The sequence below is a fragment of the Echiichthys vipera genome, assembly GCF_963691815.1.
Source record: "Echiichthys vipera genome assembly, chromosome: 13".
Taxonomy (NCBI): domain Eukaryota; kingdom Metazoa; phylum Chordata; class Actinopteri; order Perciformes; family Trachinidae; genus Echiichthys; species Echiichthys vipera.
In genome coordinates this window covers 8889436-8906342 of record NC_139838.1, presented here as the reverse complement: position 1 = coordinate 8906342, position 16907 = coordinate 8889436, and the positions used below count along the sequence as shown (strand labels likewise).

General features: G+C 40.0%; 1 protein-coding gene across 1 annotated transcript in view; it reads right to left on the bottom strand.

The window, feature by feature from the left end:
• ctdp1 (CTD (carboxy-terminal domain, RNA polymerase II, polypeptide A) phosphatase, subunit 1) overlaps positions 1 to 16907 on the bottom strand; it is a 76002-nt gene that overhangs the window by 24587 nt on the left and 34508 nt on the right. Inside the window, exon 12 of the mRNA XM_083926157.1 lies at positions 14111 to 14349. Coding sequence (XP_083782283.1) covers positions 14111 to 14349 — 239 coding nt within the window. The remainder of the gene's footprint in view (positions 1 to 14110; positions 14350 to 16907) is intronic.

Below are 16907 nucleotides of genomic sequence, written 5' to 3'. Positions count from 1 at the left end.
TAGTAGTACTGACCAATCATGTTTGAGCATGCTTTGGTTGCATCCGGCTGGGTGATGTTTACAGAATTAGCCACATTGGCTCCACCGCCTGGGAACTAGGCTAACAGAACACGTTACTAGATAAAGGGGAGTGGGAGTCCCATGTCTTTAGACTCCACCGGCTATGATGTGAAATAAAGTCTGAAAAAAAACGCGCCAAACACCGGCTTGGCGAGTCGAGTGCAGGCACTCCCGTGTCTATAGCAGATACTCTGCGAGTGAAGTGCAGGCAGCCAGCGTTTATGAACTATGATTTAAACTGATCTTCAACACATTACCATGGTCACGGAATGTAAAACACCGTCCTTCACGGCCTGAATCCTCCCGCTGCTCCAGATTAGCATGTAGTGTACGTGTCATAGATAGCAGGCTGTACTGCAAGTGCAAGAGAAGTGCGGCTATGTAATTAGCATAAAAGAGCTAACGTTAACACGGTGTGTTTGTACAGTTGATTGAAGAGCCAACCATCTTGTCACGTATAGTAACACCATGACACGAATAACTGCAGTCCAGGTTGAGATGACGGGGTTAACAGCCTCCGAGGAGAAGTGAGGGCCAGAGGCTAACTGTCACTCAAGAGGCTGCGCCCCCAATAAAATAAAAACTAGCCTGTTACAAAAATATTCACCCTCCTAAGTGTTGTCATGGAGATATGACTTAAACATACAGACGAGGATGGTTTTGCAAACAAGACCCAAGGTCCTAAGTAGGTTTAATTATGCTGTGAAAATCAGCCTTTTTAACATGGGGGTCAGTGAGAAACTGCTTTATTGTGCAAACTACTCCTGCTGGACACTCGGGAAACTGCAAATTTTGGCACTTCTGTATTGGCTTAACCAGGAAGTCTCTGTGATGGGGGCTTGGTTCCGAGCCTGAGTAAAGCAGAGCTGTGTCATGCAGTGGAAACGCAGCATTAGAGAATATTGTGAGTGTGACCACCAATTTATATTAGAAGCAGGGACAACATATTGTGAAATTTACATGGGTGTGAATGAATGGGAGATATGGGTATTTTCATAATGGTACAGCAGCCTTCCTTGAGCCTACACCACACTTTTAGAAGAGACTACAACTGTGTCCAGACCAACATTAGTACTGTCAAAAAAACAAAAAAAAAAACAGCTCTCTTCAGGGTACTGTGCTGCTTGGAGACCAAAGTAGGCAAAAACACACAGGCTTGAGCTCTACAGAAGTAGCGTGGACACCATATTTTTTTTTAGATATTGATAACTGATGAAACATAATTTAATATTTACACAGAGGGAAAGTAAAAGACCCACAGAGTGGAACATTGGACATGGAATTAAAATGCAGAACATAGCTCCGATTTCCATGCAGGTTAGTATGCCTAATTTGAAAGGAAAAATATAGCACAGTGCCCTAGAGAGTTTAGCAGGCCAAAGGAATTCTCATGACTACTTATGAATGCATAAGGTAACCCCTCATGCAGAAACTTTGATGTGAAAGCTTTTAAAATACATCTAAACCTACAGTACAATATGTCAAATACTGCTAAATCAGCACTAACAATACATACAGTAGCACGGCTCAAAATCTGTTAAGGAGCCAGAGGCAGAATACATCCTATATTGTGCAATTTTCTCTTTAGTTTAACAGTGGCCCATTTGGTTGAACTAGTTCTAAAATGTGCCTCGGGTTTAATGCTGTGGCACCAAGAACATCCACTGAGATTAAGTAGACAGCATCATTCTGTGAAACAATCCCCAGAGTGCCTGTTACTTGTAAACAACATCTTACTTATGAACAGCCTAAAAGTTATTGGTACAGACCGCACGGTCACTCAGAAATGTGGACTCAGCAGAAAACCTTCCTTTTCTTAGCTTTCTTTTTTTGAGCAAAAACCTTGCTCTGAGTCATGAGAATAAAATATTACATATTGGGGTTTTAATTCTTCATTGAGACAGAGTTATCAATGAATGTGCATTTCATACTTGGGCTGAATATGCCACTTTTAATTGCAATGCTAATCGACGTGCATTACAATCTCTTCAATGTCTAAGTCGCTGACTTTCAGGCTGAAATAACAGCTGAAGCTTGCATATTTAGTCAGTTAACATTCATTCTGTGAATGGGCCAACTACAAAATAAAACTGTCAATATTTGTATTTTGTAGTTGGTCCATTAGTATATAACTATAGTTAAATAGCAATGTCTGGAATATTTTCCCAAATATTTCCGTTGTTCAAAGTACCATCAGAGTAGCAAATTGCTAGCTAATTGCATCGCGTCATTTGAAGGTAGTTAGTAGCTAGCTTGGTAGTTACGAGGTATAAATGACTGACAGATGGTCAATAAAGGTCTGTTGGAATTTACTTATCATATCATTACATAATATTGCTGTCAGTTTATCCCCACCTTAAAATGAATAGGGACCGGCAACCAGAGCTGTGAAGCTCTGTGAAGCTAACGTTAGCTTAAACAGCTACAGTGCTGAGCTGTTAAGAGTATCATTAAGAGTATCAAAACACTGACATGATCTGATGTTTGTTATTTTTTACATACAGTATGTGTAGCCGTTTACAATAAATATCATTTTTTAATGTAATGATTATTTATTTTTTCTGTGTTGATTGGCTAATTCAGCCAATTAGAATTAGAGTTTAGTCATTTATCAAGCAAAACTGTCACTCACTCACCGGTAAATTAAACATGCTTGGGATTTGAACTATTAGACAGGGTGAACAGTTAAAATGATAAAAAGTGTGTTGGCATTTTTTCTTCCTTCTTTTTTTTGACATTTTATATATAATTCATTAATGAAGAAAAACACATCTGTTTTTTCATTGTTTAAAGAGGAACAAAGAATTCCAATGTTATTTCTATAGTCTAGGAAAGGTCAATCTATATTTGTGAACATGAGCTCATCTCTCTAAGTAAGTCTCAAACGTGTTATGTCATCAAGTATAAAGTCTGGAGTCGCTCCGATTTTGTTTTCTTTTTTATATTCAAATGAGCTTTATGCTATTCTAGTATAGTGTTGTATGTTACATACATGTCCTCATATACTCTCAACATTCTCCTGGCTGCTCTTTGTGTCATCTTTCACAATTCAGTCTATGGAGCAGCTCCGCACTTAATACTTCACGCCATCACACATTTGAGTGTATTTCTATATCTTTGGACTGTTTTAGACCACAGTAATAAAATGTATGAATTTCAAAAACAGGCTTAGTTCCCCTTTAATATTATTATTTTAATTACAGGACATTTGTTACCTGATAACATATCACGTCAGAAGTTTAATTCATAGAAATCCAACATAATCCAAATTGCAATTGTAACCGTTGTCAGAAAAATTGCAATTCAATATCTTTTCCATTTCATTCAGCCCCATCTTATGTTGTTGACAATCTGTAGTGAGAGCTGCATAAAAGCTTAAGAGCCTTCTCACATTACATTCCTTAGCTTTTCTCACAGTCGCAGCTTACAAACAAAGCCAAACATAAGGATTATTTTACGCTCGGCAAAAACAAAACAGAAACATTCATGATATTGGGCCAGGAAGATATGATGCACTTACAGTGCATCCGGAAAGTATTCACAGCGTTTCACTTTTCCCACATTTTATTAAGTTACAGCCTTATTCCAAATTGTATTAAATTAATCTCTGTCCTCAAAATTCTACACATAATGCCCCATTATGACCACGTGAAAAAAGTTTTCTTGAGAGTTTTGAAAATGTATTAAAATAAAAAAAAAGAAAAGAAATCACATTTACATAAGTATTCACAGCGTTTACCATGAAGCTCAAAATTGAGCTCAGGTGGATCCTGTTTCCACTGATCATCCTTGAGATGTTTCTACAGCTTAAATGGAGTCCACCTGTGGTCAATCCAGTTGATTGGACATGATTTGGAAAGCCACACACCTGTCTATATAAGGTCCAACAGTTGACTGCATGTCAGAGCGCAAACACCAAGCATGAAGTCAAAGGAATTGTCTGTAGACCAGAGACAAAATTGTCTCGAGGTACAAATGGGGAAGGATACAGAAAAATATCTGCTGCTTTGAAAGTCCCAATAAGCACAGTGGCCTCCATCATCATCATCATCGTAAATGGAAGAAGTTTGGACCCACCAGGACTCTTCCTAGAGCTGGCCGGCCGTCTAAATTGAGCAAACGGGGGAGAAGGGCGCTGGTCAGGGAAGTGACCAAGAACCCAATGGTCACTCTGTCAGAGCTCCAGCGTTCCTCTGTGGAGAGAGGAGAACCTTGCAGAAGGACAACCATCTCTGCAGCAATCCACCAATCAGGCCTGTATGGCAGAGTGGCCAGGCGAAAGCCACTCCTTAGTAAAAGGCACAAGGCAGCTCGTCTGGAATTTGCCAAAGGGCACCTGAAGGACTCTCAGACCATGAGAAACAAAATAATCTGGTCTGATGAGACAAAGATTGAACTCTTTGGTGTGAATGCCAGGCGTCATGTTTGGAGGAAACCAGGCACTGCTCATCACGAGGCCAATACCATCCCTACAGTCAAGCATAGTGGTGGCAGCATCATGCTATGGGGATGTTTTTCAGCAGCCAAAGGAGTGGCTTCAGGACCACTCTGTGAATGTCCTGGAGTGGCCCAGCCAGAACCCAGACTTGAATCCGATTGAACATCTCTGGAGAGATCTGAAAATGGCTGTGCACAGATGTCTCCCATCCAACCTGATAGAGCTTGAGAGGTACTGCAAAGAAGAATTGGCTAAACTGCCTAACGAGAGGTGTGCCAAGCTTGTGGCATCATATTCAAAAAGACTTGAGCTGTAGAGGCTGCCAAAGGTGGTTCTACAAAGAATTAAGCAAAGGCTATGAATACTTATGTAAATATGATTTCTTTGTTTTTTAATTTTAATACATTTTCAAAACTCTCAAGAGAACTTTTTTCACGTGGTCATAATGGGGCATTATGTGTAGAATTTTGAGGACGGAGATTAGTTTAATACAATTTGGATTAAGGCTGTAACGTAATAAAATGTGGAAAAAGTGAAATGCTGTGAATACTTTCTGGATGCACTGTAAGTTGAGGATGTCAACTTAATACATTAGATGTGTCTTTCCGCATGTGGAATGATGTGAATTGATAAGATTGTATTGATACCAATGCCATTCTTGATTCCGCTTATGGGCCTGATTCTTTACTGGCTCTTTGTCAATTCTCTGTGTGTCGGCCCACACAGGTTTTCAGCATCAGTGCAATGCTGAATTATCTCTGAGCTTGAACACAGTGTAGATGAAATATGAAAGAATATTTTTACAGCTTTTTCTTTTCATTTAGGTTTTCTTAGTCAAAGAAAAAATGTGTTCAGCCTGCCTGTGTGGAGCTAACATCATTATAACATATTATTTACCCTCGGTGACGGACACGCTGCTCAGTTAGAAGGCAGTGGCACTTGTGCATAGTGTCAAATGCATGATGGACAGTTTGGAGCTGGTTCCTGATACCCATCCCTACACACGTGGGGCTTTGATGAAGCACATAACAGCTTTTCATCTTCTATGTGGCAGGAATGTAGGGAAGCTACAAATAAGAAATAAATGCGAGACCATGCATGAGCGCAAAGACCTGGAAAACAGGCAACCTCAGGTTCACAACCCATCCAACAAATGGGGTCAAAGAAGATGCAACACATTTTGAATTTCACACTTTGCCGTCTGACAACTCGAATGGAAAACTTTACAACCCATATGCCTCCTCCATCACCTCTCCTCTAGCGATGTTATAATAACATGCTCACTCAATGTGACAAGTTTCACACTTTCATTTTCACTCTGAAATAAATACACTCCAGAGAAACACAACATGGGAAAGAGGAGTGATGATGGAGCATCTGAATGAATGCTTATCAACCCGAGAGACAGGAAATGAAAAGTGAGGAGGACTGATAATGGCAGATGTGTTAAGCAGTGAACAAGTCTATCTTAATACAGAAATTAATGAAAGCTTCACAAACTTGTGTTAAGAAACTTCACAGATAAATCATCATCTGACATCCATCACAAACCCAATATCCATATTGTGACTGACTGAAAATGGTACAGCCCCATCACTTTGTGGCCGACTCTCTGGCTAGTTGATCATGTACCTGCTTTTTATTCAAATTCCAAGGCATGGCAGCTACAAGAAAGTATGTCTTTTCTGTCCTTGTTGAGGCAAAAATCCTTAGAAAACAAAAAACCAAGTCCATCAATCAATTGGATCTGTCGACTATGACTCTGACGTGATTACGCCATTACAAACACTACAAGAGTGCATCTGCAGACATGTTTCATTCATCTGTGATAATCTTGGTAGTACACATGTGGCAGTAGTTAGGAGTAAATCCCTGAGCCATGTATCACTTGGCACCAAAGTGCCACTCAATAATCCTTAACTGGAAGCCTCCATCTCTTGTGTGGCTTCAGCTTCATGATCCGTCTGCAGATTCAGAACTTCCTCCTCATAAACAGAGTGTGGCGCACTACAATCCCTGACAATGTAAAATACTTTTATATAGAACATACCAAAAACGACATTAATATAATCACTGCATAAATAAACAAATGATGAGTGGCCTACCCTGAATGTTAAGTCACATTTAAAACTGTGTATCAAAAGATTCTAATGCAACATCATGATCAGTGTTTGGTCCAGGAATGTCCCAGGGGGCCAAATGGGCCCATTTCCTAGGGGGTCACTGTGAAAAGTGCTATAAAATAATATTAAAACTATATGATAATTCATATTCATATTATAATAGACCAACAAAATCAAAGAAATTCGATAGTCCTTCTAGGGCTGGCAAATATATCAAGTTTTTTAAAATATATCAATATATAACAGTATATAGGATAAGACAATATCGTGTATATTAAGTGTATGTTGCGTTAACATTATAAGTTTAAGTTAAGTTAAGTTGCTTTTATGGAGCTGAACTTCATCTTGCCCCGCCTCTCTTCCTCTCGTGAAACCAATACCAGCCCCTCCCCTACCTGCTCACTGACACACATGTCCTGCATGCAGCAGACGGACACAAGCGAGAGCAGCCAAAGAGTAGCTGGTCCGTAAGATTAATTAAAAATAATAGCCCGATCATTTGGATTCAAAGTTTCAGATGTCGCAAACAGGTTGCAACAAGTTTGAGCATGACAAATCTCTACCACCTTTTACAACTGCGCCATAAAGTGCAATACATGGGGTGTATCTATGCTACAACACAGAACTTTTTTATTAGGAGATCAAAATTAGAGAACAAAGTATTAATTCTTGTTAAAAGCCCTACATATGCCTTGTTACATGCACCTGTCAGAGTGGCAGTTTCTACCAGAGAGGAATATTAATTACTCAAACTGTTCAAAAGCCTTATATTTAAAGGCTGAAATTTTACAGCCCAAGACTTTCACTGACTGTCACCTAATGTATAAGACACATGATGAGACATTGTCAAAAAAAAGTAAAATAAAAAAGACATAAAAATAAACCACTTTAAGTGCATTGACAAGTGCATGACAGCAATGCCCTGGAACTGTGACTGCGCTGCCTCAGCCAGGATGTGACAAGCGTTTCTGAGAGCTGCTGAGAGATGAAAGTTCATCCACCTTTTATATCCAACCTCAAACCTCCTTAAATCTTAAATCTGTTAGAGCCCTGAGTGCTACTGCTCACCATAAATCATTTATCGCTCAAGACTAATAACTAATGACCGCCCACGCACCCACAAGTGGGCAGACATAACAGCTTGCTGGGAATTGTCCTCATTTCTTCTGAGTTATAGAGATGCATCTAGCTTGTGTTGAGGTAATTCGATGTCAAGGAGTACAGACAGGAGCACAACAGACAGAGAGTTAAGAGGGCTGGGGTCAACCAGGTCAAGGATAATTTTGATTGAACAAGGTCAGAAAACACTTTCTTTTGCACAACAGCTAATTAGAGGAGACGGTATTGGAAGAGTTTCTGCTTAAAACCCATTAGCAAGGACGCTGCCTTGGACCATATTTCCTTCCGAAATACTCTCACTGTTATTATTTGCTAGTCCTGCAAGGGGAGCTTCGTGTTGTACAATAAATTACCCTGATGTATCTATGTTTTGTCCTTTAGTATTCAGTTAGAAGTCACATCTAATGTGGTAAGGAAAAGGGCTTCCAGACAGGCTCAAGGACAATCTTTTGACACTCTTTAATTAACACAAATGCTTGCAGACTACAAGATGAAGAACAAATTAGTTTTTACTAGGAAAACAGGTTTTAAGCTCAGGGCGCTCACTGGCCACCCGTACCGTGCCACGTGCTTTAGAGTACTTGTCCCCCCCTCCCTCTCCCCCCGCGGGCCAGGCCCATTTGTACTGACACTACCTGGGCCTCGGCGAATGCTTCTTTCTGTCCATATGTCATCACGCCGTAACACATCACATGCATTGTGATGAGTCGCTTTGTTTACAAATCTTTCCATAGACCTCTGAGTTTTTGTGTGTCTTGTCGACTGTTTTTGAATATTTACATCCAAATCTGCAGTAAACACTCCACCTCCGCATCACACCAACGTGAACCTTTCACCGCCATTGTTTTAAATGTACGTGCATAGTCCGTCCTTTTTTCTATGTACGAATGCGCACATAAAATGACATCAGAACAGCCGTAGGCCTCGTGCTCGTACACGTGCGCACACTCGTGCTCATACATGTGCAAACGTGCTTTACAAAAGCCCATCCCTCCCAATCGGGCCGTGGCCGGGCCGTGGACGGTTGCACTCACACTGGTCAAACAAACTAGACTTTAGCTGGAAACGTCCTGGGGCACGGTACGGAAGGACAGTGTGAGCCCACAGTCCGAGTTCTTAAAGTGTCTTAAGTGTTATGCATTAAATGGCAAAAAAACATTTGCGTGTCTCATTCAAACATACATGCACAACTAATTTTGATTGAAATCCATTTAAAAAACATAAATGTGTAAAATGACAAAGCAATATGCATCGTTTTCCAGCCACAGTGTAAATATAGTGAGGACATTGAAGGAATTTAATAAAAAGTAATACGTTTATTTTTGCTTAACACATCTTTTAACCCGGCAGCACAGATCTATAAAATCACAAAAAACTCATTAACCACACACACAGCTCCCTCTCTTAATCACACTGCTGCCCCATCCTTGATTCGTGAATCTTTAAAAAACACTGAGCATGTCATAATTATCCGATACAGATCACATTTGGATCACCTTTGCTGTAGCTAATTATTTAAATTTGTCTAAAACTTGCCAACACAGGTCCTTGGGACCCACAGCACTGCTTCATTGTTTCTGGCTTTAAGGGTGCAAATCACTCCATGCTTAGTGGGATTGGATCCCAACTGGGAAAAAGAACAAAAAACAAAATTCAACTATAAGATAATAAAAAATAAGCCATTATTATTATTCGCATGGAGCAAATACAGAAACAGAACAGAATTAAGAGCAAAGTTGTTTTTACAAGAAAGAAAGGCAGAAGCAGCTATTGAATGATGGTGAGAACAAAACCGAGACATTCACATCAATACAGTATCTTAGCAACAGATGTATGACTAGTTTGTGCCAAATATGAGAAAGTGCTGAGGCCAGGGATGGAGACAGACAGAATGGAAACTATTAAGCAAGCTCCTGAAGGAGTGGGTGTCCCACAGAGTCTCCTCTAAATCAGGAGGCCTTCTATACAATCTTAAATTGTCTCTAATGGCCTACTGGGAAACATTTCAGTCAGATCATTTTCTCTGTCAGACAGAGAATTACATTAACACAGGCAGACTGTTGGTGTAGATGCCAGACTTTTCATGTGCAACTGTATACTTCCACTGTGAAAACACTGCAGTATCACATTTATCATCGATGACATTTGATATTGGCTGTAAACGTCTATGAAGTCAGTGTGGTGTGTCTGAGTCTTCGTTTGCATTTTTAGTAGATTTCCAAAGAACTAGCGCCGACAATGGTGACTGTGGTTGCCTCATGTTGCCTGCCCCACTTAAACACATCACAAAGACTACAGCCAAAGGCCAACTCGCATATCAACATCCCATTGTTAAATAATAAATTATATTTAACGTGGACAAGTAAACGATAAACAATAAAAAATAAAAAAATGTTTCTGATCTCATGTCCTCTTGACTTAAAGGGATATTTTTCCAGTGGACCCCGCCACTAATTTTAAATACAACAATAAGAGCTGACTACTGCCAACAGTCTGGGACAAACCGCAAAAACTAGGGACAGATGTTTACCAATGGTACTGTCGTTAAAGGGACACTTTTACAATTTTACACTATAAGGTTGTCTTTGGCAATACCATTTTAAGTCTGATGATGTCATCAGGGTTACTGTAGCTTCGGCGAGGTGTGGCATTTGTAAAAAGTGGGCATATGGGAGGCAAGCGGGGGGTACATGGTTTCAAAATAGATTTTATCATTGTAACACATAGCTTGCAAGCATGTCTGTCTTGCTTGGACATCTTTAAATGTTATATTGCTCTTATGGCATGTAAGGACTTCAGTTCTTTTGCGGTTTATGCAGCGGTCCTACAAAAATGTGGGAGTAAGAGTGGAGCCAAGGCTGTGTGACCAGTTTCATATGAGGGGCTATATTATAAATTCAGTGCACATTACTGAGGTTTGATCATGGATTTAAACCCATTTCTGATAAAGAAGAAAGAAAACCTGAACCAAACACAATTGCTTGGTTTTCTTATGAGATATACTAAAGTAAAGACAGAGAGAGATGGAGGTACTAACAGATCATTGATGATGATGAGGTTGATGCAGAGGAGTGCATTCAAAACTTCTAAAGCATATTCCTGTGAGTTGAACATCCGTCACAACTTACAACCAGTTTGAGTTGTCAGGGCAATATAGTGATTCAAATATGCACTCACCGGCCACTTTATTAGGCACACCTGGTGCCTAATAAAGAGTCAGTGTGGTCTTCTGCTGCTGTTCCCTATCTGCTAGAAAGTAGGTGGTGTTGTGTGTTCACAGATGCGGATATTTGAGTTACTGTTGCCTTTCTATCAGCTCCAACCAGTCTGGCCATTCTCCTCTGACCTCTGGCTAAAACAAGGCATTTGCTCCCACAGAACTGCCGCTCACTGGATCTTTTCTCTTTTTGGGACCATTCTCTGTAAACCCTAGAGATGGTTGTGTCTGTGGAAATCCCAGTAGATCAGCAGTTTCTGAAATACTCAGAGCAGCCCGTCTGGCACCAACAACCACTCCACGTTCAAAGTCACTTCAATCACCTTTCTTCCCCGTTCTGATGCTGGTTTGAACTGCAGCACATCCTCTTGACCATGCCTACATGCCTAAATGCATTGAGTTGCGTCCATGTGATTGGCTGATTAGAAATGTACGTTAACGAGCAGTTGGACAGGTGCACCTAATAAAGCGGTTGCTGAGCGTAGAAAAAAAAGAAAGACAGACGTCAGAGGAATTATGACCAGGTAAATCTGGAATATTACTGGACTATATCACTGCTGTTTTTCTGTGGTAGGAGCCCAAAGTGCCTTCAGAATCTAACTTAGACTCCTCTACTAGTGTGTCAGGCTGGCTAATCATGTGTAGCTGCTCCGCACCACTACACTGACTGGAGTTGGAATTCCAGAGGTTCTCAACAGCAACACAGAGAACGGTGTATTTCTTGACTCATTAGCAGTAACCAAACGTGTCACACCACAACTGACAAGAGGTAGGGAAAAAAAATCCCCAAGCTGCTGCCCACCGAGGCCTGGGCAGCCACGGATACAGAGCCGAGACAATGAAGAAAAAAATACAGGTTTCTGAGAGTGAAAAAAAAAACAAATAAACAAGTAATCCCCTTTTGTTGAGCTCTGGCAATCAGAGCAATGAAGCTGAACATGGACTCGGAGATAGAAAACCCAAGTGTGGAGGTGCAGTAGTCCAACATTCAGGCGAATATCTGAGGACTACAGGCGGTGAGGTTTTTTTTACTTTGACAACCAAAGTTTGATGGCTCCTATTCTCCATTTCCCCAATGAAACTTTGAGCTAAAGTTCCTCAGATCTTTTTCACAGCAGAAACTCAGGACTTGTCAAACACAGGTACAGCTTGTGTTATTAACTGCTGCATCACACTGAAATAGGTGCTGGGACAGAGCCGTCAGAAGTGTTTTTCATATCACCTGTGCTTTTCATTTTCCTTATTTTCCCAATTTGGACTGTGAAATACAGTATATGCACGAAAGTACTCTCAATTTCAAAAACAAGACAAAAAATGGAGTTCTCATGCATGCACATGTTTTTAGTTAACAATCCCACACACAACGCAGCGCCTGTCATTGATGGTGCAAACTGATAATATACACGTCTTCATTATAATAATGATTGCATGTCTATTACATATGGACATTTGAATGAGTCATCTTGGACACATCTACAGCATGTGATTCATTCAGGAAAATTAATGAAACAAGATTACTGTGATGTGAGCAGTTTAGCAGAATATACACTTCCTGCCGCATATTCAGGTGTGGAGAGCCTTTCTGTTTTTGAGGACCCTTTCTCATCATTAAATAAGAGAGCAATAACTATAGAAAAGTAGAAGACGTGCGTCAGAGGATAACATTATGTCAGCACATTTGAGAGTCTATGAAGCCTGTGACAGCTGTGATACTTTGGTCTGTTTCTGGGTCTATTTCATTGCTGTTTTGTGTGCTACTGTTTTTAACATGGAGAGGTTTGTCACTGAACTTTGCAATAAACTGCACAAGGTTTGATGTATTTTTTTCATATACAAATTGCATGCTAAAGATTAGGGCTGGGGATAATTCAAAAAGATAATCTATCGTCTTTAAATGGAATCATACACTGGAGAGTCCTTGGCATCCACGGAATGTCTAAGAAACCCACTACAGTTACTGAAATGTGGAAGAGAGTGAGTCAGAATGGACCAAGATCAAACCAGAGCAGTGTGAGAAACTAGTGATGTCCTGTGGGCGCAGATGTGCTGAAGTCATTCAAAGCTGTGGCCTCTACACTTCCTGTTCATTTCTGAATCCTATAGAAGAAAACATTGTTGAAATCTTCTCTTCTGACACAATGGCTACTGTTCTCTAATTTTGATCACAAAATAAAGGTTTTTGTTGAATTACCTTGGTTAGTTTAAAAAACATGCTGGTATAGCCACAGCTGATATTCTATCAAATTCTGAACAATCAAAAATAATAATACTTCAGAATAAATCAATTATTTATAACTTGTTCTCTAATTTTGATTTCCAGTATATAATAAAAATCTTATAGTAGAGATATCATACGCACATACAGACTCAAATTTCTTTGAAACTCTTAAATATTATGAGGGAATGTCATTTGAAGATTGCAGTTTGGTTTTTCCATCACACCATTTGTGCCTACATGTAAACACTGTGTAGCTTGAAAATATATTTATATTTCTCTATAATTTTACTTTAAAACATTATGTTCATGTTGTACATTTATAAAACATGCTATGTTTTAAAAGGATGATAGAGGATTTTGGCCATATCACCCAGCTCTACTAAATCAAAATCAAAGACGCGTAAGGAGCGACAAAATCCTGGCAGCCCAACAGCTCAGCTTAATTCAGGCCAATTCTTCAGCAATAAGACCCTTCGATATGTCCAGGCTCTCCGACTGCCTGCTGTCTGTTTAGAATTTGTCTCCAGGGCAACTGACCAAACCGTCTGGCTTCAGCATAGCCGCACTGATGAAGTGGTGTGTTATTATAATATTCACTGGAGAAGTAGGACCTAAAAATATACAGTACATTTACAAGGACTCTCAATGGCTTTTGATTCTTGTCAAGTTAAGCATTCTTCTCACCTAAAGATTTTTATGCAAGATGTAGAGGTAAAAAAAAGAGAAGAGCGCCAACACTAGGTCTCTGATAAATGAAAAATGTAATAGCATAAATCTGAACTTAAAGGAGACAGAGAAAAAAGAGAGTTATACGATCTACAGGTGCCACATTTTAGTTCAGATGACTGCTGAAGTAGAAGCAGCAATCAGGAAATAAAAAGGAGTGACTATATTGGACAGAGAGGGGGATTTTGCAAAGACTTTCTGTGTCTCACCTTGGCACACTGCCTGACATGCTGGCCTCACTGGATGGCGCCTGGTTCCCCTCCTCCACGCTCATCGCCTGAGGACTGAGCCCTCCTCTTGTTGCTATCTGTCCAGTTCCTGGCTGCTGCTGCTGCTGCTGCTGCTGCCGCCGCCGCTGCTCTTCATCCTCCACCTCCTCATTACCTTGCTTCCCCTTCCCTCGGCCTTCGCTTTCATTGTCGCTGTCCTCACCTAAGATGTCGTCTACCTGTTGTTGTTTTTTAAAAAAGAAAAAGGAGCTCTTGTGAGATATTGTTTCATGCTTTGGACAGAAAAAAGGTCATGTGTCTGCACAGCATTTCACACGCCAAAACAGTCAGTCCCCCTCTCTACTTTAAGTTTTGTTTGTAGTTTACATATTAACATTTTCAGCATGCATACATATATAAGAAAACATCCTATCACTTTGCATTTGGACTACTCTACAGGTTTGGGTTGTTCACTATTATGTGTACGATGTCAACTAAATCAGAGCCGAACTATAACATGTAGAATTTTTGGCTAATTTCGTGACAACTTTTATTTATGGTACAAAGTCAGCATTTTTTTTTCTTGTATTAGTGACCACTCAAAATGCTTTACACTACAGGCACCATTCACACACACATTGTTACAGTGGGGGTTGAGGAAGCATTTTGGGGTTCAAAATCTTGCCCAAAGGCTACCCCCAAATAGTCGACCGAAAAATCATTAGCAGACCAAAATTTAATTGGTCGAAGGAAAAAAAAAAAAACATTTGGAGCTGTTTCTTGTCAAAATGAAGTGAAAATCTATGTGACGGAAGGCTGGAGGGCTTTTAATTTGAAGGGCCAGATACAGGAAGTCGTGACACTCACTCACTGTCAGTGAGGCTGTACATTGTGGTTAGACAGTTAATAATTAATAGCCAATCATGTCGGGTGAGACTTTTGAAATATGGGATCACTTTGAAAAGAACAAGGATGAACCCAAGAAGTTCACATGCAAACTTTGCAAGAAAAACTTTGTCTATCACTCGTCCACGACCAACAAGCATTTTGGGGTTCAAAATCTTGCCCAAAGGCTACCCCCAAATAGTCGACCGAAAAATCATTAGCAGACCAAAATTTAATTGGTCGAAGGAAAAAAAACAAAACATTTGGAGCTGTTTCTTGTCAAAATGAAGTGAAAATCTATGTGACGGAAGGCTGGAGGGCTTTTAATTTGAAGGGCCAGATACAGGAAGTCGTGACACTCACTCACTGTCAGTGAGGCTGTACATTGTGGTTAGACAGTTAATAATTAATAGCCAATCATGTCGGGTGAGACTTTTGAAATATGGGATCACTTTGAAAAGAACAAGGATGAACCCAAGAAGTTCACATGCAAACTTTGCAAGAAAAACTTTGTCTATCACTCGTCCACGACCAACATGACCTACAACCTGAACATGTACGTTTACATGTAAAATAATGGTGATTAGTTATGTTGAATAATGTTACTCAGACTAAATTACTATTCTATTTCATGATTAATGCCTTAATGCCTTCTAATGAAAGAATCATGAAGAATAACCATGTGTATTAGCCTAATCCCTTGATGAACTGCAGATTCCAACTAAGCATCTAATTCTATATGGAAAGTGGTTGTCCTTTTCTACATACAGTAAGTGGGTTACATAATGTAATCATGGAAGGTGAAGACTTCAGTTTGTCATTTAGGCAACTACAGACTGACCAATAAAAGATTTTCAAGAGACTTAAATCAGCTTAGTCTTTTTTTTTTTTTTTTTACATAAACACACAACATCTTCCAGAAAGCCTTCCATAAAGTAGGTTTTCAAAGTGTGAGACTGTGGGCCTCCCCTGACACACAGCAGGGATAAATACCCCCCTCATCCCCCATATATCGATTCAATGATAAACAAACCTATATCATCGATACAAAATGGTCACCTCCACCAGCTCATCAATCTTGACTTGTCAGTCTTTTCTTGAGCAGCTCATAATTCATACTCCCGAGGTAGCTGATCATTTAGAGCAGGTTGGCCAAATGACAACCATCTGATCATTGAAAATCGGATGTGAACATTGCCACAGACAATCTGCAGCCTCTCATCCATTGACTCATTAGCAGATTGTAGTGGAGGGAAAACTTGGATTAATGCAGGGGGAACATCCTCTTGGGACTCGAGCCAAAATCAGTACTGGCATCAAACTAGGCTCATTAAAGCCTTGTTCTTTGATTCTTTGGACAGCCACAGAGTGCCTTGGTAAAGGTAGAAAGTGACAGTGCCTGAGGTAAGGCTTGTGTGGAAAAGCTCTAAACACATTTGGTCAGTGTTGGTTATCCTCCAGTTCCATTTGCTGAATACAATATGAATGGGAATGACCCCTCGGGGCACCAACATATTACACGGTCAGCAACACGCAAGATTTCATCACAACAACAAATTGCTTTTGTTTCCACTAAAATGTTTCTCTTCTCATGGCATTTTCTCCATCACCATCTCCCATGAGCACGAACACTGACAATTTATTGGGTCTTGTCTTTGCGACAGCTGCTGAGGATTTAAAAGGAGAGAAAACATGAAGAGAGCTGGAAACCGTCAAACAAAAGGGGGATGTAGATTGGCTTTCAGGAAGCACATTAGACAACAGAAAAGGTGAACATTAAAAGCCCATAATAACAATGCTCAACAGATAGCAGGTTTGCGCCGATGACAATTGGACGTATATGCAGCTGGGTGGTATCTAAACATTTTTATTGGAAATTACATTTTTCAAATGTCATCATACTATAATTTGA